General features: G+C 41.7%; 1 protein-coding gene across 2 annotated transcripts in view; it reads left to right on the top strand.

The window, feature by feature from the left end:
- BEND2 (BEN domain containing 2) overlaps nucleotides 1–21740 on the top strand; it is a 49772-nt gene that overhangs the window by 2847 nt on the left and 25185 nt on the right. For both annotated transcript variants that reach the window (XM_075914011.1, XM_006113364.4), the window contains exons 2-7: nucleotides 1336–1491; nucleotides 4608–4762; nucleotides 7457–7528; nucleotides 7739–7813; nucleotides 9892–9996; nucleotides 21041–21566. In XM_075914011.1, the coding sequence (XP_075770126.1) occupies nucleotides 1336–1491; nucleotides 4608–4762; nucleotides 7457–7528; nucleotides 7739–7813; nucleotides 9892–9996; nucleotides 21041–21566 (1089 nt within the window). The remainder of the gene's footprint in view (nucleotides 1–1335; nucleotides 1492–4607; nucleotides 4763–7456; nucleotides 7529–7738; nucleotides 7814–9891; nucleotides 9997–21040; nucleotides 21567–21740) is intronic.

The following is a 21740-nucleotide window of genomic DNA, read 5'->3' as shown; positions in this document are numbered from 1 at the left end:
CTGTGTTGCAAGTCCCCCATAGTCTGTTTTATTGTGGAAAAACCTTGTAAGTAAAAGTGCTCGGTCGTGATTATGCAAATGAAGCATGAGATTTGTAAATCCACGCTTCATTTGAATTTTCTGTCTGCTTTATTTGCATTCCTCTTTGGAGAGAGGAATGCAGTCTAGACAAGCCCTAAATGTTGCTGTACAGGTTACTGGAGGTACACAATGTAGCTAAACAGAGAATTCAAAAATAGATCCTGAGCCTGTGTAAACAATGCACAAGGCATCATGCTGCATTCCTAAGAAAGGTACAGCGTCTTATTAAGGGCAGTGAAGTATGATCCCCTGTCATATGACTGTAATCATGTGACTAGGGCCAGGAAACAGATATCTTGCCAGCATTCTTGTGTGTCAGAAGCTTAGTGTACCATCCATCTTTTAAATCAATAAATAGCTTCATTGGTATTGGTTGCTTCTAGACTAGAGAATACCATATCCAGCTGCCTGCCACCAAAAGGACAAGCTGGTCTAATACAAATCCTAAGCATGTAGGGAAAATTTGAAGGAAATCAAGGAAGAGCTCCACATTTAAAAACTGTATCCCAACACCATGTTGAGCAGTTAACAGAAGTCATGAAGCAGTCCGTTCTGTCTTTTTAAATGCTTTTAACTTTCATTGAGAAAAGTTTGTTGTACAAAGGCAAACCTGAATTCCTCATATTTAGTGTACTGAAAAAAAACTTGAAACAACTACTACTACTACTACTAATAATAAAAAAATGTTAAATTAAATAAGTATGGTATGTCTATTGATTTGTTTTGATAATATTGAGCCTAACACTTTGTAATTATATTTTCACAACAAATCTTTGTTTTCAGTGCTACTGAATATTCAAATGTAAAGGGTGAAATTTTCACAAGCACTGATCCATGGGTGGTAGGAAAGCTAGGTGGGGGAACACATTGCTTTTCCAAACCACCAGCCTGGCCCCACCTGTACTCTACAGCTACTCCCAGTGGTAGGTGTACTGGGGGTGTAGTGTTGCTTAGTTACAAGAGGCTGATAAGAACCATTAGCACCTTCATTGTTTGGTTGATTGGTTAAGGTCAATGCCAAGTACTTTTGAAAATCTCACCCAACATGCTTTGTAAACTTCTCCCTTGTTAATGTCACATAGAATCACAATGCATGTTTTGAAAGATGAATTAAACTTTAAACACTAAAATAGTTTAATTCCAGCTTAGCTATTGTACAATTCAAACAAGTGGGTAATACTGGGTGTGATAAATGTGCTGTTGCCATCAGAATGGTGTACAGATTTACTTCTTTCTTTCTGTATATGCTTTTAGATTATGTTTCCATGAGAGTTGAGGATGATGATGAAGCTGTGATAATTGAAAATTCTGAAGATGCAGAAAATGGACTGTCCACACAAGACTGTGTGTCAGTGGAACAAAGTGCTCCAGTAAACAGTGATGATCACTACATGACTCAACTTACATATGGTAAATACAGTGAATTCTTCTGAGAGTTAATGCCCATTGTCCAGTGCTCAGTGATTCTATCTTTAACACTGTATTGCCCATTCCTTTTTCTTTTCTGTGTGACTCGAAAACCTTAAAAAGCTACTTATTAATAGCTAATAGTTTGATAGTATTGTTTAATACAAGTAACTTTAGAATCTGTTTCCCTTTCAGGTTCTTCTCTGTTAGTGATATACCAAGTGGAAAATTAGATTTAAGAATATTTTTTCTTGCATATACATTAGATTTTATTATTTAATTAGCATCTTTGTAAGATGGCCACCCAGGCAGTGGGGAGCCCTGGCTGGGGGACAGCATTCAGCATGGGTCATCAGGGAAGGGACCTCCTCTGGTCCAGTAAATCCCCTAATTTGGGACTGGTCAGGCCCCGAAGGTGCCGGACCAGGGAGGTCCAACCTGTACTGGAAATTGCCATTTGCACATGCTCAGAAAAATTTGCTAAAGGGTTACTGTAAAATTTCCACAGATTTCATCTATATGGGCAGTTTTAATCCTGATGTCATACCTTTTGAGTGCTTGATTTTGCAATCTTAGCATAGAATTTGTATGTAATTGTAGTGTCTCTGTTTTTGATTATGTAGTTAGAGACACAACAGAACTTCCAGCATACAGGAACTGTCCTATTCCTGAGACCTTACGGCTGTGTCTACACTGGCCCCTTCTTCGTAAGAGGCATGCTAATTTCTAACTTTGGAATAGGGAAATCCGCGGGGGATTTAAATATCCCCCGCGGGATTTAAATGAACATGGCCGCTGCTTTTTTCCCGGCTTGGGGAAAAGCTGGAAAAGAACATCCAGACTGGCGCGATCCTCCGGAATAAAGCCCTTTTCCAGAGGATCTCTTATTCCTACTTGAAAGTGAATAAAAGATCCTCCGGAATAGGGCTTTATTCCGGAGGATCGCGCCAGTCTGGACACTCTTTTCCGGCTTTTCCCCAAGCCAGGAAAAAAGCGGCGGCCATGTTCATTTAAATCCCACGGGGGATATTTAAATCCCCCGCGGATTTCCCTATTCCAAAGTTAGAAATTAGCATGCCTCTTCCGAAGAAGGGGTCAGTGTAGACACAGCCCAGGTGTCTAGAAGGAAAGTAGTAGGGTCAGAATGAAGAGATAAGATACACTAGGGATGGGCAACCACAAATACTGGGTGGGCCACGAGTGGCCGTCCTTCACCTCAGTGGGCGACAGCAGCCTCCAGCCCACTGAGTTCCGCTTGTGGGCCCCATGGCCCCTTGTCTACTCCTCTTCACCTTGCCCCTCATGCTTTGGGGCACCAGACCTCCACACTTACCTGCTGCTCTCCCTCTTCCAGCACTTTTGTAGTGTGCGAATCACCTGATTCTTGCTCTGTTCCTGATCCTCTCCCTCCCAAAGCTGGAATGCTGCAAATAGCTGTTTTGTGGCATTCTAACTCTGGGAACGAAGAAGCGCGTGCATCAGGGACTAATCAGATGATCCGTGGCTCTTCAGAAAGTGCTGGGATGGAGGGGAGAGGCTTAATAAGTGAGGGTGTTTGGGGGAGGAGCACAGCCAGGGCATCCTTGGGCCAAAGGTTGAGCCCCAGTGGGCCACATGCAGGTCACAGGTTGCCCTCCACTGCGAGGTGGAATTGGTTAGATCTATGATTTGCTGAGTGCAGAGCAGGAGGGTGCCTGCGTGTACATTTCTCCATTCTACCCCCAGTCCTGTTGCAAGTTGAGGCAGCTTCATGAGTATTAATAATTGTTTGTAAAACAATAGAACCTAAGTACCACAGTGGGAGATGAGGACCATCCGATTGTGCTAGGCCCTGTACAAATGCATAACAAATAGAGTCCCTGCCCCAAGCAGCTTACAACCTGAGTACAAGATGAGAGCCCTGCTGGTGAAATACAAAAATAAAGGGAAGCCCAAAATAACAAGGGGAGGATTATTCCCTATCTTGCACTGACAGATACCAGCTCTCAAGGAGCAATACTGCCTGTTAGAGGCACTCCATTACCCTGCCAGACCTTCTTTTCCTGTCCTCCTTTTTTTTTTTTTTTTTTGGGTTTCTCCCAGGCCAACTTAATTTAGTCATGTAAAAGTTACAGGAGTATTAAAATAGAAGTTTGTCAATGACAAAGCATTTGTTTGCAGATGTACAGTTTTTCTATTAAATGTTTCAAACAATATGAGTTTTGCTCTAGATTATCAACTTTTGGGGGCAGGGATTGGAATCAGCTCTTTTTCTTTGCATGACTCGGCGCAGATATAAACGTGCTCAAAATTGAAGATAGGAGGAGCAGATACTTAGGGAAAGGAGAGATGACGGTAAAACAAATACAAATAATGGCAAGTTCTGTATTGCACTGTGAAAGATGTGATTAAATTCTGATTTTTAGATTTTAGATTTTTGTTCTGTGCGGGTTTTTTTAAATGGAGTATAAGATAAGGCAAGAAGAAAAGATGTGGGTAACTCAGGAGTGAAAGTCAACCGCCAAAAGAATAGCAAATGAAATGCATTTTGAGGAGGAATTGGCAGGAAGAAGGTTTAATACAATTTAATTAGAAGATATGATGGGCGAATAATTTAATGCTTTATAGTTAGTGAATAATTTTAAATTGCCAGGATGCTGAAGTTTTAAAAATAAGCTACTGTTCTTGCTTTCATGGCAGATGTCTAATCATAGATGTCAAGGCCAAAACAATTGTGATAGTCTAGTCCAGGGTTTCTTAAATTGTGTTCCGTGGCACACCGGTGTGCCTTGAGGCAGTCGGAGGTGTACTGCCAAGAACAATAGAGTTCAAAATTGCCACCCTTAAAGGGGCAGGCAGTCTTTTTTTTGCATCTTTTTGGGGGGTTTTTACTCAATAACTTTCCACCGCGACCTCCTCCCTCTCCCTCCCCCCCCCCTCTTTTTTTTGCTCAACAAAAAAATCCTTGATGTTTCTCATAAAAAAATATTGTTTGGAGTTCCTCCTCTTAAAAAGTTTAAGAAACACTGGTCTAGTCTGATCTTCTGTATAACACAGGCCATAGAATTTATCTGAAATAATTCCTGTCAGTGCAGTCATTGAGTTTCTAACATGCTTTCTTTTAACTTGGGCTTTTACAGGAGAGGAAGGTTTGTCAGTACTGAGTGAGCCAGCCGTGTCACAGATGAGCCATTCTACAAGCGTGCAGCGAGATGGGCAGATTCCAGAAGACATGGAGTTCGTATTTTTGCGTAAAAGACGGCGGCTTACCCCTTCTCTGATGAGAAATAGCATGGTATGTTTATCTAAACAAACACTTGTTCTGCTTTTTTGGCAAATTGCAGTGCTAGCAATTTAGTTCTCATTTGAAAGAATTGTTTTATACGTCCCCTTTTTGGAATTATTTGTATTACAGTAGTAACAAGAGGCTCTTATTAGGGTTGAAGCTGTAGATATTGTACACGTGCACAGGAAGAGACTGCTGACCGTCTAGATTGGTCCTGCAAGCAACCCTTTGACATGCAAGTTCATATTCTTCTAAAAAACTGAATGCATTAGGGACACTTGCTTTCCTTCCTTCAAGGTTCCCAGGATGTGAAAGATGGAATGATACCAACCATCCTTTCTTTCCTTTTGACTGAAGGGCAAATCATTGGGCAAATTATGTCCAAAGATAGAGCATGCAGCTCTCGTATTGATGCTTGTTTGTGGGCAGACCTTGGTTCATAGCATGAAACTAGGCTTTCTCAGCCAGCTGAAGAACATAAAAGAAAAAAAGTTTACATTTGAAATATCAGCAGTCAAAGTAGTGTCGTGGGTACTAAAACAGGGTGCCGGATTATATTTAAACTCTGCCAGTATTACATATAATATCATTTTTCATTTGACTAATGTGACAAGAATGTGATATAATTTAAAAAAAAAATGCAAAATAACTTATGCTGGTCAAGAATGGCTTCTCATAGTTTATGAGCGTAAGGAGTCTTTTTTTACCTTTTATTTTTAAGTCACTTTGTCCACAGGGTGGCACTGTTGATTCCTGTCTATAGACAATTTTCATATAACGGGAAACTATGGACATGTATACACTGCAATTAGAAGCTAGCCTGTGCCAGCTGACTTGGGCTCACAGGACTCAGGCTGCAGGGCTATTTAATTGCAGAATAAATGTTTGGACCTATGCTGCAGCCCAAGCTCGGGGATCGCTCCAGCTCTTAGGGTACTGGAGCCCAAGCTTTTTGGTACAGTCTAGCCATACGTTTTAAAAACATTATGGACATTAGGGATGTTAAAAGGCATTTAAGTAACAATATAAATGCTGAAAATTTCAGCAGTTACATGAAGGGCGGCAGTTTGCTCCCAACTTCTCTCTCTCCCCTTTCCCACAGTGGCACTAATGCAGGAGGTGAAGGTCAGGCAGCTCCCCGGAAGCCAGTGCTCCCTACGCATACCAGGCTCATTGGTTAACCATGTATACAGTTACACTTTCAAATCCCTAGCAGACATATCCTATTTCTCCTAGCTTAAGAAAAGGCACTTCCATTGTCTCTTTTAATGTTACCTGCATGTTTTTTGTCTGCTGTTTTACTTAAAATGATCTTTTCTGAATAAGAGACCATGCCGTAGCTGTTTAGTTCTTCACATTAGTGCAGGAGGGGCTTGTGTTAAAACAGAAGATCTTTATTTTTAACTTTTTACATCCACTTTAGCAACACACAACCTAGAACCTAATCCTAGTGACAGTAAGCAGCATTCTGTTCTGAAAACATTCATGGAAACCTGCATTCATATGGAAAAGGCCACATTTTAACTCTCCAGACGTATCCTTGCATAGCAATAATAATTGCTCGAATAGTTATGCCCAGGGTTCGCCAAGCCACGGCAAGCCCCGCTTGCCAGCCGCACTGTCTGGTGATCTGTGCATGCGCAGATCGTTGTGTGCATGTGCAGATTGCCCGAACCTGGCTTTTCTGGGTTGTAATCTACTCACCACGGGCGAGTAGATTACGTAGATTGTCGAGCCCTGGTCATGCCAGAGAACGTTAGTTCTTAAAGGGTACAAGGTCATACAGTGTCAGATCAAGTTTACTCCAATGTGTAAGGACTTGTCTGTATGCAAAATAGCACTGGTTTACACAAATGTGTAATTTTTTTAAAAATTGACTCATTTACACTATCACAAAAGGCTGTGATACTTTTAAATTAATATTAAAAGTAGATACTTTTAATATTAAACCTGGTAAATGTTTGAGTGCCTAAAACAATGGGGTCTTGGTCTCTAAGGTTTACCAAAATACATTCGTAACTATTTAAAATTGACTTGAGAACAGTTTAAGATCTACTAAAATAAGAACATCTAACAGGCTTTTACACTGGTTCTCTAAATCTATTTTAAAAACTGATTTAAATTAAACCTTTTTACAACTGAGGCCTTGCCAATAAGTAAATAATAAGTTTTTGTGAAACAGTGAGTGGAATGATTTCAGTTTTTAAAAAATGCAGTGAAGTTTTAATAAACATTCCCTGCAGCCTAAACACTTTTCCATTGGTTACTCACATACTACAACAATCTTGACTATTAACTGACTACAAACCAAGTGAAATTGAGTAGTTTTGTTCCACCTGAGATTAATGCAGCAAATAAACTTTATAAGATGTGAAACATTTGGATTTTGATTATCTTTAGTTTTTAGTAAACTCATGTCAATCAAAAATATGTGTGTACACACACACAATTAAACTTGTTGTAATTATTATAAAAGAAAATTGACTTGACAATTTACATGTCATAGTTTTGGTGTAACTAATACTAGAACAAAAATATCTTAAGCTGCTGTTTTTTAATAGCTCCTTCTCGTTGTTTTCCATCCCTAATGTGTTGAGCCAGTGTTTAGGGTCCTTGAAAAATATATAGGTCATCTAGACTGCTTTATGCCATTTATTATGTGATTATTCCTCATTTTACATGTTTCTTAATATTTTTTTCTAGATAAGAGCCAGGGAAACAGAATACGAAGATGATGGAAGTGTCATTTATGAATATGAACCAGATTATGAATGTGTAAGTTTTTATTTTTTACTGCTTTATTTCTTTGTAATGACTGTTGCTTTGGGCCAGAGGTGTTCCTTATAAAACCAGTTTTTGTTCATTTCTTTTTCTAAACATTATATGAGAGCCTAAAGCTGGGTGTTTCTCTGTTTATGTTGCTGGTTGCAAACACTCATGATTTGAAGTTTCATCTTAGTTTTTTTAAATTTTGGAATGAAACAGGGAAGTGTTCTGTCTGAAGCATCCTACACAGGAGATCAGCAGAAAACCCTGATGGAAGTCCTCAACTACTGTCAGGTACCACATTTTTCTCTTTGGAATAATTTATAAACGTCGGCAAAAAACACGGTAAAAGTACTATCCCTGATGTATATGCTACTTTACCATCAATTTGCAATTCAGTTGCATCCAGTTGCTCATTTCAACAAACTTGACTTGGCTTAACTGCAAATGCGTTTTTGCTTATTTTGTATTGATGTTTTTATATGCAGCCATTGAGCTTTTTACATTATAATCAACCTGAGAGTGTGCCCAAAAGTTTAATATTAATACATCATATGTAATATGAAGTCCATTGACTTCAAGGAGTTGGAAAGTAGTGGAAATAGTTGGTATGTACATTTTGAAGATAATGGAGGTTTGCTTTTAGAATATTGCATTATTTAGGATCTTGTTCAGGCTGAATTAGGAGAATGTATTGCTTCTATTATCTGAAGTAGTAACTGGCAAACTAAATAACTGCACCAGTGAAGATAAAACCAAATTAATTCCTTACTCACATAGATGAACAGTTATAGTAGGGCTACTCCTGAAAGCAATGGGTTGATCCTCTGTCTTTTAGGGAGCATCTCGTTTTGGAATGACTAATGGGCAAATGTTAGTTAATGTCAAGTACGCCTGACTGCTTGCGCCAGGGTTGCATAATGAAGTCATGGTGCATTGCTTGTAATACACAATAAAGTTTTTATTGCACATTATTATGCTGAAGTATTTAATGGCTCTTTAAAACATACTTTATTTTATTTTTTAAATTTCTTCACTTGTCCTTTCAATTTTTGTGGTTTTATAGCCACATTTTTCAAAATGTCTTTCTCTCCCCATTTGTTGAGTGACAAAAATCACACAAACAGCAGGAGAAACCAACTTTGCTATGGAAACAGTGATGTTGACCATAAGCTTTGTAAACAACTTGTTTCCTCTTTACTCATTAGTTCAGTAACCTCATGCATTGCTTATAAAAATAGTAGACAAAATTGTTCAAAGGTGTTATTTCTTGAACTGTATATAACAGTATATATGTACAGCTATTAACCTTTGAACTTGAATTTGATTTACATGACTCTTATGTCCAGGGCTTGACAAGCAGTGGCGAGCCCTGCTTGCCAGCCGCTAGGTTTGGCACATTGCGCATGCGCCATGGGCGAGTATATTGCCCTAATTGTCGAGCCCTGCTTATGTCTGAAATTTTGGGTTTTACAGTACTGTTACTTTAAAACTTTTACATCTGATCCTTGAAGTAAGGCAAAGCCAATTTTTAAATCTCTGAGAGACTCGTATTACTGAACATGAAAAAAGACTGAAGATTAGCCAAAATATTCTGAATACTTTCAACCAAATAAGTGGTTTTCAAATTGTGTTTGTGCTTTTTCCCTTGAGTATAGTCAATGTGTGTGCAATTGACGTCAGCACTATAATAATTTCAAGTCTTGGAGCTAAAACTATTGCTCTCTAGCTCACCTACACTTGTCATTTTACTTTAGCGTGCATATTCCTCCAAGGTATGTACAAATCAGTACTTCATGAGCAATTCATCAGTACCTTATCCACGTATTTGAAAATATATTAATCTATTTTTAATGTCTCTAACTACCCATAAAGCAGTGTTGAACCTATGATTTAAATGTTATGACACTTCAGATCACACATAATAATTCTTCTTGTGCCATTAGTCTACTTCCAAGTTTGCTTGATATCTCTTTAATGTGAAATAAAATGTACCATTATATTAGATAAAAAACAACTGTACATTGGATGCAGTAGGAAGAACAACTTTTCAATTCCAGTCGTGCAGAAGGATGTTAAAACAGCAAGAGTAAGTCCCTGAAATTAGATTTTCCAAACGAAGCATACTTTTTCAAGCTTAACATTTACCATATTGTTAACTTTCCCTGTTGTGCATAAATAAACCAGCCTTTAATTCACTTACTAAATGTAGTATTATCCACTGAACTATTCCAAAGTTTAGACATAAGTTAAGAAGGGAACTTCAACCTTACTGAAATTTCCTTGCTTTTGTCAAATTTAAATGTAAAGTCTTTTACTTATTTTTCCTCTAAAAGTAGAAATATTCCATTAATTTGTATGTTTATTGCCAGGCCATGTATGATGCTATTCAGAAGTTGGATAAGAAATTTGACCTGCTTCATCGAAAGGTTTCAGAAATGCAACACAACCGGATGAAGCCGTTACTCCTCAAACCTGTGAGTATTAAAGATCTGAAATGTTAGGAGTTCCTTTAATTTCTACTGATATTTGTAAAGGATTAAACTCTCTCCTCACCTTCTACTGTGGTCAGAAGTGGGTAGAGCATCCATTAGAGGCAGGTGATTATTTACTATTTGGCATTTGTGAGCTCAATCCCCTTTTAGTGTCATAGTGGCCAAAGATCCTAATCAAAATCAATTTTCTAGGATAGGTGGTGTACAAATCCATTTCCATTGAGGAGGCAAGGAGAAACCAGTTCAGGGGTTATACCATCAGCTGGTGTGAATTGGTGTAGCACTACTGACTTCAAAGCAGCTAGACTAGTTTACATATAATGAAGTTTTGACCCATTAGTCTGCTGACAAAGGAGGAAAGTTCTCTGCATAACTCTCACGTTGGCTGGTACGTTTTTTAAAGGGATTTAAGTGCTTTTCTATAAATACACCTTTATGTTACTGCACATTCAATCTATTGTTTAAACAGACAGAATATTAAGAATTGTGATCTTTTTTTTTAAGTAAACTGCATTTAAAAGAAAAGCATGAGAGATGGTTCTTGGGAATGGTGAGAGACGTGTATAGTCGTCAACAGTACTGAACAGTTTTTCTGATATAAAGTTGTTCAGCAGGCGTGATGTCACAAAAACAACACAATGAAAGACCATTTATCTGTCTATCTACCCATCACCAGAGCCACAAGGCCAGACAGAGAGAGAGAAGTTCTGAATTCATTGCAGTTGATGAAGCAGTACATTGTGGTTGTAATTTGTGTTCTGACAGCTTCACAGACTTGAATGTCCAATCATCCAAAACCATCAGAGAAGAGAGGAGTTTTGTCAGCCACTCTGGGGCACTGGGACCCAGTTCTCTTTCTCACTCCCCCCCACAACTCACATAGTCACAGGAGGCAGCAACGGCCTTAACATGCTCCTGAGTTTAAATATGACCCCAAAGAGACTTTTCAAAATATTTTTAAATTAGTTGCTTCTTTGATGTACAAAGAGAACAATTTAAGGCTGTCTTTGTTTTTTTTTATTTTTTAAAGTGCCTGCTAGAGTTTTACCAAATATTAAAATACCAAGAATGTCAAATATTCATAGCTCGTAGCTCTTGAAGTGACCTCCTGCATCACAAGCCATAGAAAAAAATCTCGTAACTTGTGTGTCTTGTCCAACAATGTGTGTTTGAACTAGCATGTATGTTTTAGATATCCAGGCCCAAGTTCACAAAGGGAGTTAGACACTGCAGCATCTAACTTTTAGGTACCCAGAAAATCACTGAAACAACAATGTGATTCAGATCCACAATGCCCAGAGAAAGATGGGTTCTAAAGCATGAAGTCCACAAAACCAGCATGTATGAACCAGTGGGAGATGCCAGTGGCCAGTGTATGTGCTAAGTCCCATCCCTGACACAGATAGGCACCTAAATCCAGGCTACAGAAAGATGCCTATGTCTCTTAGTAATCCACAGCTGTACTACCTTTCAATTAACAAAGAATTAAAGGGGGTCAATATAATTAATGCTAATCAGGATGGATTCATGGAAGATAGATCCTGTCTAACTTGATACCTGTTTGAGATTACAAATTTGGTTGAAAAATGTAGTAGTGTTGACATTATAGACTCAGTGCCACACAACATTTTGATTTAAAAAAAAAACTAGAAAAAGAAGATGAAGGGGTAACTTGGTTACAAACTATAAGTAGGGAACAAATATTTATAGGCTCTTCAATGTAACAGAGAAATGTACAACAAGGTGTATTCGCTGTAAATTGAGGCTACACAAATTCAGACTTGAAGTAAATTGTAAATATTAACAGAGAGAGAAATTACCCATTGGAACAATCTACCAATGGTGTTAGTCAGTTCTTTATCTTGAATAATTTTTAAATCAAATTGAGTGTTTGTATAAAAGATTTACTCTAGGAATTCTTTTGGAGTTCTGTGGCTTGTATTGTCCACTCTGCCCTTCTGTGTAATCACAATGCTCCCTGATAGCCTTGGAAACTATTAAATCATTTCTGGCAAAAATGACTTAGAGGCCTGGTTTACTCCACCCACATGGAGGAGGAGGGCAGGAGGTGGTGAGGACCCACCTTATACTTTTTAGCCCAGTGATTGGAGAATTCACATGAGATATGGGAAAACCTAGTTCAATACCCCCATCTGCATGAGTGAGAGGATCTCTCACACCTCTCAGAAGAGTGCTCAAATCATTGAGCTAAAGGATATTCTGATGTGGGACTTCCTCAGTCTGTCTGGTTGATAAATACATAGTCATTGGTACCAGTGAGTAAAGATGATTGTGTAGACCAGTGGTTTAAGAAGTGCTGGGAGGTGGGAGACTGAGAACAGCATTGATAAGAGAGATTGAGAAGTCCAAACCAGAATATCCCCAGTGGTTAGAGCACCTTGCTAAGAGCTAGAAGTCTCCTGCTCAGTCCTCTCTCTTTCTGAAAAGCAGTGCTTGCCACCAGTGTCGCTTAGTGGCTACACAGGAGTGTGACAAGTTGAATGTCCAGGAGAAAAGACCCCTTTCTTCTTATAGCACTAACCTGCAGCCATCCTGTCCTTTTTGTGAGTCATTTCTCCCATCAGTCTACCTCTTTTGGGTAACGTGTCAAGACTCTAATAGTGGGGAAGTCTTCAGAATTCAGAGGGATTCAGAGCTTCCCCTGCAGTCTCGTGCTGTGAACCCTTGTACCTTCATGGCCATCCCTCAATTAGGTTCTATGCCTGACTTTCATATTTGTCCCACTTTAGAGGTTGTAGGGAAGATTGGTTCTGTGCTCTGTACTGGGCTCCCAAACCATCCTGGGGTGCTATGCTGCTGCCTCGCTGGATACTTGCTACCTGTCTCCCTGCAGGGTGACGTAAATAACTAAAACACAGAGGAAGAGTAAGGTTTCCCTTGTCGACCGATCCGCATCTTGACTCACGCACTGTGCCGACGATCAGCTGAGCCGGCACAGCACAGCGGCCATGTTTATTTTAATGAAGCTGGGGATATTTAAATCCCAGCTTCTCTGACTATGTCGAGTAGCCTAGTTTACATGCCTCTGTTGGCAGAGGCATGTAGTCTAGACATACCCCTAGAGTAAGGCAGCAGGCACACCCAGAGGCAGAAACATAGGCCCTCGTGGAACTATTACCCTAAAAATGTAGGTGCTGATGTGAGTTCAGGCACCTATAGAGAGAGTCATCAGAGGAGAAAATTTTATGGATTGTAGTTCTGCCTAAAACTGGGACCTAGGGACCTAAATCTAGGAATTAGGTGCTTAAGTCCCTTGGTGGATCTGAACCTTAGCATTGATTAAAGACTCCATGTTAGGGAACATATCATAACTGTGTGTGAACTGTTCCAATAATTATTCTTATTAAAAATTAAATTTTGTTTTCAGTTTGAACTTTACGAACTTCAACTTTCAGGTGTTGAACCTTGTAACAATCTTGTCTAGTAAACTAAGGAGTCGTCAGGTCTCATGTAGCTTCTGCCTGGGTAGGTAATTTTAGGCCATGATCAAGTTGTCTTTTAAACTTCTCCTTAAATAAACAAAATAGACTGAACTCCTTTAGTCTATGATAGTACAGCATATTTTTCAGACAAATTATCACCCCTTTTGATCCCCTCTGTTTTTGCTGGAAGACTTGTGTATCTTGGAGGATGTACATTTTTAGCACTTATTCCATAACTTTGTTGTTTCATAGTTTCACAAAGATATTCTTTCTCCAAAATATTAATAACTAGAGGATTTACCCAGCGTTGCTTAGGTCATTAGCTGAAATCATTTTTTTTTTCATTTATATCATTGTTTTGGGGTGGGGTAGGGAATGAGGATTTCGGAATTCAGGTTGCCCCAGGGAGAAAGGACAGGATACTGGGCTAGATGTACTTTTGGTCTGACCCATTATGGCTATTATGTTCTGACAGCTCCAGCCATCTTCACTACAGCATCTTGGGGCCAGGAGAGAAGCGCCTTCTCATGGCTATTGCAGCTGGGCAGGCACATCTGGGGGAAGGGTGCATGTCCCTTGACTGGGGGGCAGACAGACACAAAAACAAACAAATTCTCTAAAATATATATTACATAGATATCTCTTTCTCCACTCCCGTCACCTAATGGTGTTATAGCTGGCCTGGTTCTCATCTCTGGTCCCTAGGTGCCTCATGTAGTCATTACACAGTATCACTGTCCCTGCTAGCAGACCCCTGCCTTTCCGTTTTATGAGAAACAATCATATTCCAGGCACATCCCATTTTCCTGGCACAAACAAATCCTGACCTTGTTTTAAGTTATGATAAGAGGAAGCTGCATACCAAATTTGGTGGTCCTAGCTCTAACCTTTCAGGAGCAGTTCTTGAACAAATCAACTCAGAGACACAAACGCTCTCAAATCATATATATAGTAGCGCAGTGTCTCTGAGTCTGTAATGCTAATGTACACAGCCACACCCCCTGGCCGTGTACGTCAGCGCCCCGCCCCCCTTCCCCTCTCACCTGGACCCAGCTAAGCAGCGCAGTGCGAGCGCCACTCCGCTGGGCCCTGGCGGGAGAGGAAGGGGGGAGGGGCGCTGACATACACAGCCAGGGGGCATGGCCATGTACGTCAGCACCCTCTCTTTCCCTCCTACCGTGGCGCTGAGTGCTGCACCCCTCAGCCAGGCTGCCGGGGGAGCCAGCAGTGCAAGGGGCTGTTTGGTCTCCCCCGTGGTGGGAGGGAAAGAGAGGGCCCCCTGGCCGTGTATGTCACCGCCTCGCCCCCCTCCCTCCTGGCAGCCTGGCTGAGCAGGCAGCACTCAGCCGAGCGCCACAGTAGGAAGGGAAGGGAGAGATGGATGGGGGAGAGAGACAGAAGGAGGAGGAGAAGAGAAAGGGAGAGTGATAAGCAGGAGGGGGAGAAGAGAAAGAAAGAGATGGAGAGAGAGGCAGGAGGCGGAGGAGAGCTGAGAGAGAGGGGGAGGCAGTAGGAGGGGAGAGGGAGAGAGATGGAGCAAGAGAGCTCAGGAGAGAAGACCTGAAAATCCCGTCTTATGATGGGCTAATTGGCTAGTATATAATAGATTGAAATTAAATAGGTATTACTAACATTTTTCCTTTCAGTTGCTCCTGTCTTATTTTCCCTTAATGTCATCACTTCATAAATCATTTCCAGTCATCACAGAGTTTTTCAGGTTAAATAGGACTGGAACTTCTAATCCTCTAATGCATCAAACAAAACGGTGTTCAAAACTGAGATAAAGCAAAATTCTTCTTCAAGAGGCGCCCCTGGGGGTACTCCACTTTAGGTGCTGAGCATCCCAGCACTTCTCGACAGATTTTTCTCTAGCAGTGCATAGGGGGCTACGCGTGGGCCTCCCTCAGTGCCATCGTGCATGCGCCCCCCCCCCCCTTCAGTTCCTTTGTACCATCGTTGGCTTCAGACAGAACTCTTTAGTGCTCTCTTTTCTCTTCATCGTTTTAGCAGCTCAGCTGGTCAGAACCATGGCATGGGATCTCCCAGTTTCAAAGGCTGCACACTCTGCAATGAGGCAATGCCAGCCTCAGATGGATATGAAAACTGTGTCAAGTGCCTTGGAAACTCGCACTCTCAGAAAGACTGCCCACATTGCACGGGCACGTAAGGATAGTGAGCTCAGGCTCAAAATGCTGATGGCTGACAAAGGTGAACACCCTCCTTCTGACACGGTCTTAGGACAGATTAATAGGGCTAAAAGGGACAAATCCCCTGGAGCCACAAAAAGACGGCCAAGCTCGCTGCCTCAGTGCTCCCCTAAGAGGCACTCTGCTGACAGGCAAGCCGATAAATGCCTCAGCACTTTTGACTGCCCAGGTATCTCGGGCGAACAGCACATTAAATGAAAAAGCACTAAAACAGCTGCCCCTTCAGAGGCAACAGGCCACACCATGCCTGCCTCAATGCGGCACCTAGTAGGACACCGCTTGCCTCAGCATCAGCTCCAGCAATGCCTCAGGAGTGCATCACGGCACCACAGCCGTTCACAGGGTTCACAAGTCAGTCACTTGGCACTGCCCCTGCCAACGTTGCCAGGGGCAACCCCTCATGCTGCAAGCTCTGTTCTCGGCACCACAGTACTCAGCGGCAGCATAGCTCCCACAGACTCCTGTCATGAACGGGAGATTAAAGATTTAGCAATTTCTTCTACACTCCAATCTCCTGTTTTGAGTGCCAATAGATATCCTCTCTCTCCTTTTTCTGATTATACAGAATCACCTTCCCCTCCTCCCCCATGGAAGAGGGGGATGACTTGGCTTTGTTTTCACCACAACTATTTCCACACTCAGAAGGGCCAGTTAACCCTGAGCAACCAGATTTCATCCCAACACAAATGGCTCCTTGGGCTCCATACCCATGGATGCCTCCACCCATGATTTACTCCCCACAGTGGCAAATGTGGAACCAATGGCCACAACAGCAACATAGGAAGAGGCCATTTAAAACCAAACATATGGTCAAACCTCACGCTTCCCTAACCAAATCACCTTGAGTGCCTACTGATAGAAATGATAGCGAGGAACAATACTCCCCACATTTGTCTTCTGTGACTTTACTTCAGGCTAACTCTCTTTCTACCACGGAGGAGGCAGTTCTACCACCATTCTCTAACAATGTGGAGGTTGTTCCTTCCTTTCAAGACCTTTTTAAAAGAGTCGGACCCTTTTTAAATATCACCATGGAAGAGGTACAAGACTCTGACCACGAGCTTACAAACATCCTCCAATCAATACCATCTGCAAAGATAGCTTTACCTATCAACCCAGCCACACTTGAACCAGCAAAAATCTTATGGCAGATACCTGCCTCCATTCCACCAACATGCAGAAAGGCAGATCAGAAATATTTTGCCCCCCCTTTCCCTCCAAGGGCTCTGAATTTCTTTTTACACACCCTCCACCCAACTCCTTATAGCGGATGCTGCACAGCAAAGAAATAAACAGCAAAACCGCTCCACTCCATCTGAGAAGGACAATAAAAGATTAGACTAATTGGCAGAAAGGTTTACGTTTCGGCTACGCTTCAGATGAGAGTAGCAAACTACACTGTGTCACTCAGTAAATACTATTTTAACAACTATCTGAAGTTTAACACATTTATTGAGCATGTCCCTGACAAAAAGACACAATTTAAAGCTATCCTCTCCAAAGAGCAAGAAATATCACGTATAGCATTACAAGCCGCCCTCGACACAGTGGATACGGCCATGAGGACAACAGCCATAGCGGTCACTATGAGAAGGAACCTCATAGTTCAATTCTTCTGCTTTTCCCTGTCAAGTCCAACCAGCTGTGGAGGATCTCCCATTCAACAGTGAGAAGCTATTCTCGATGAAAACTCATGAACTACTTCAGTCAATGAAGGATTTCAGGACTATACTACGTTCACTGGGCATCCAAACACCTACACAAGACCAAGACAATTCAGGTACCAACCATATCAGAGACCAAGGTACCCGCAATCCGCTTATTATTAACAGGCAAGACCACCTGCCGTACCAACATCGTGGGCGAGGCAGACAGCAAAGATGACGTACTCAAAATAACCCCAAACGTTCGTCCCAATCCAATAAGCAAATCTGAAATAACAGTCAAGAGACCGAAAACCATATCACCTACCCCAGAGCCTCAAAATATATCAAAACTGTTCCACTTTCATTTGTTAACCATTTCTACAAAACTGGAAAACCATTACCTCTGATAAGTGGGTAATACAAACTATCTCCTCAGGTTACACCATCCCTTTCCTTTCCCTCCCCCGCTCCACCCTCTTCAGGGACCTCTCTCGAAAGATCATATTACAACAAGAGGTGGAACACCTAGTTCAATTAGGGGCCATAGAACCAGTGCCCCTGGAGTTCCACAGAACCAGTTTCTACTCACACTATTTCCTCATAGAAAAGAAGACAGGTGGGTGGAGACCAATCCTTGATCTCAGATTGCCAAACAAATACATAAGAAAACAGAGATTCAGAGTGATCACTCTGGCCACCATTATCCCAGCTTTGGAGTTTGGTGACTGGTTTTTGTGTCTCAACTTACAGGATGCGATTTTTCATATATTGATTCGACCGTCTCACAAATGTTTCCTTCATTTTACCTTAGGTCTCCAACATTACCAATACGCGGTCCTGCCCTTCGGACTCTCCACAGCACCCAGGGTATTTTCCAAGGTATTAGCAGTCGTTGCCACCCATCTCAGGAAATATGGAGTCACTATCTACCCTTACTTAGATGATAGCCTTATCAAAGCAAGGACTGAACACGAGTGTCACCAGTATACCCTCATGGTTGTAAGTTGTCTACATTCTTTAGAGCTCCTGGTAAACCGTAGCAAATCAATGCTCATGCCTACCCAAACTATCCAGTTCATTGGTGCCCATCTCAATTCCATTGCAGCCAGGGCCTCTTTGCCTACTGACCAATTCATCCGCATCAGACAACTGGCACAATCTCTCCAAGAGATGCCCTCAGTAACGGCTCGCGACTGCCTACAACTTTTGGGTCACATGGCATCATGCAACCTTGTGGTGCCCAAAGTATGACTATTCATGAAATGTCTCCAAGGCTGCCACCACTCTGGGGTCTTCAACTCGACAGCAGATGCCCTCAGCAGAGCCCTACTGTGGGGCCATGAGTGGAAACTCGATTATACAGTCCTGAACAACATATTCAGCCAATGGGGCTTCCCATGCATAGACCTATTCACCACCAGAGCCAACAAAAAATGCCCAATGTACTACTCCAGAGCAGGCATGGGGAAACAGTCCCTCGGGGATGCTCTTACTCTATCATGAAGCGCACCTCTGCTTTACGCATTTCCTCCATTTCCCCTCCTCAACAGAGTCCTGATAAAAACATTGAGGGACAAAGCAAAACTCATCCTCATCACACCTTGTCGGCCTCGCCAGTCATGATTTAGCCTCCTAAACAGGATGGCACACCATCACCCAATCACACTTCCATGCAATCCACACATTCTGTACCAACCGGGAATCACGTCTCCTCACCCTCAATTCCCAGCACTCCACCTCAGGGCATGGTACCTCAATGGTTCACGGTCATAGAACTACCGTGATCCCAACAAGTGCGTGATATCCTATTACAAAGCAGGGCTCCTGTAACAAGAAAAACATACATTAATAAATGAACCCGTTTCACTCACTGGGCGACCTCCTGTAGTATATCACCACAAGACGCTCCGCTCCCGGCAATTTTGGAATATTTACTATACCTGAAACAATCACAACTTTCTCTCGGCTCCATCAGAGTGCACTTGGCAGTGATTATAACCTTCCACACACCACTGGAAGACACCACAGTATTCGCACACCCGATAACCAAACGATTTCTAAAAGGTCTATAGGCTTTATACGCAGACGTTGCAGTCCCTCGAGAACCATGGGACCTGCACATGGTATTAACAACACTCACAAAGCCACCATTTGAACCTCTGGCTACATGCTCCCTACACCACTTAACATTAAAGACTGCTTTCCTGGTGGCAATAACTTCAGCTCTTAGTGAGCGAGATGGTAGCCCTCATGGCTGAACTACCTATTACCATCTTTTTTAAAGATAAAGTCTCCATGCGACCACACCCTATGTTCTTACCTAAGGTGCACTCCTCTTTCCACCTAAATCAAACCATATACTTACCAGTGGTTTTTTTTTTCCAAAGCTTCACGCCAGTGCTTTTGAAGCACAGAAGCACATTTTAGATGTCAGAAGGGCACTTTCCTTCTATATCCATCCAACTAAACCTTTTAGATAGACTCCACAACTCTTTGTCTCCATCGCAGATCACAGCAAGGGAAAACAAATATCATCACAGATATTATCACATTGGATTTCAGAATGCATTGCTACATGCTATTCACTAAATAACTTACCTCCGCTGATTCCAATCCAAGCACACTTCACAAGAGCGGTTGCCACTTCCATCGCTTACCTTAGGAAAGTTCCCAAGGATGACATATGTGCAGCAGCCACGTGGATATCAGAAAACACTTTTGCAAGGCACTACGCACTTTCCTTGGAACCTCTCCAGAATACTAAACTATCAAACACTGTATTACAAATGGCATGCTTACCAGATCCGAAGTCCCTACCTCCATAGAATGTATTGCTTTGTAGTCATCTAATGTGGAGCACCCCCAAAGACACCCCTCAAAGAAGAGGAGGAGGTTACTCACCTTCCTGTAACTGATGTTCTTCGAGATGAGCGTCCCTGGGGGTGCTCCACTACCCTCCCTTCCTCCCCTCTACTTTGGACACTCTTAGTAATAAGACCTAAAACATCCTTTGCTGGATTCTGGATAGAGAAGGAACTGAAGGGAGGGGGAGCCACGCATGCACAATGGCACCGGCGGAGGCCCCCGCGCATGCATGGCCCCTATGCACTGCTAAAGAAAAATCCATTGAGAGGCGCTGGAACACTCAGCACTTAAATGTGGAGCACCCCTTAGGATGCTCATCTCGAAGAACATCAGTTATAGGAAGGTGAGTAACCTCTTTTTCAGCCTACATTATACGTTGTAAAGACTCCAACCAAAATAAAAGGTAAAAAATCAAATATTTGTCCTTTAACGCAGCAGCAGATACATCAACTTATTGCTTAGCATGTTAGGGATCATGCCAGCTGACCAATTTTTAAGCAAATATTGTATAAAAACAAACCCATTATTGACTACTAACACGTACTGCCTGTTCCTTATTACCTTTTTATTTAGCTCTTGAAAGAATGTTATGGTAACAGGTGATTGGAGAGAACTTTAAAAACAATGTACACTCGAGAAAAATGCTATGTTGGTGTCTGGACGCCAAGTGGAAATCAGTGATGGTAGAGATGGAAAAGTATGCAATAGTTAAATTGATAGTCAGGAGATTGGTGCTATCTTTCTGAAAAGGCTTAGTTAATGCCAAATGCTTAGGCTGAGGTCCAGCCTCTCTTGTTCACAAAGGAAAAAAAAAACAGATTTGTGCAGATTTACCTTAATTATTGTTTTCCAATTGTATTTGCAGAGGCCCGTTGGATTTACATACAGAAGTTCCAATCATTTCTCTCATGGAAAAATTAAAGTACAGAAACCAATGGAAAGAGAGTCAAATCTCCACATCTCTGCCCCAGGACAAGGAGGATATAGCACATCAATGAGGGTTAGGCTACAAAAGAGCCATCTCCAGGCCAATTCGGCAATAAAACCTGTTCAACAAACTCTTCAACATGAATCACAACAACCTGTGCTTAGGCAGAGCCCGCCTCTACCCACTATCGTCTCCACTCACTCACTTCAACCCTCATACTCAGTGGCTAACAGGATCCCTGACCTTCCTCCACAGCCAAATCTTGTAACCACAGTCGTGGAGAGCACTGCCAATACAGCAACTTCAGCAGTGGGTTCCTCAATGGTGTCATCAGTGATACCTACTCCACCTGAAACCAATCTGGGGAGAAGCACCATGATGATGAATTATACAACCTCACCAGGAAGTGCAAATATTAGTAAAGAAGTGCCATCTTCTTCTGTCTCTATCAATCCTAGTTTTGGTGAGTTACAAGTCACGTATGCTCATTAGAGTGGAAAATTACAGTGAATAAAATGCATGCATAAGGTGCTCCTTTTTTCCCCTCTAACAAAATAAATGGAGCAGATTTTAATTTTCATTTTGCATTTTAAAAGTGGATTAATATTTGCAGCTTTCTGAATAAAGCTATTGGGTG

This window comes from Pelodiscus sinensis, chromosome 1 (assembly GCF_049634645.1).
Source record: "Pelodiscus sinensis isolate JC-2024 chromosome 1, ASM4963464v1, whole genome shotgun sequence".
Taxonomy (NCBI): Eukaryota; Metazoa; Chordata; order Testudines; family Trionychidae; genus Pelodiscus; species Pelodiscus sinensis.
Note: the sequence above shows the minus strand (reverse complement) of the source record. Positions and strands in the feature narration are given on the sequence as shown.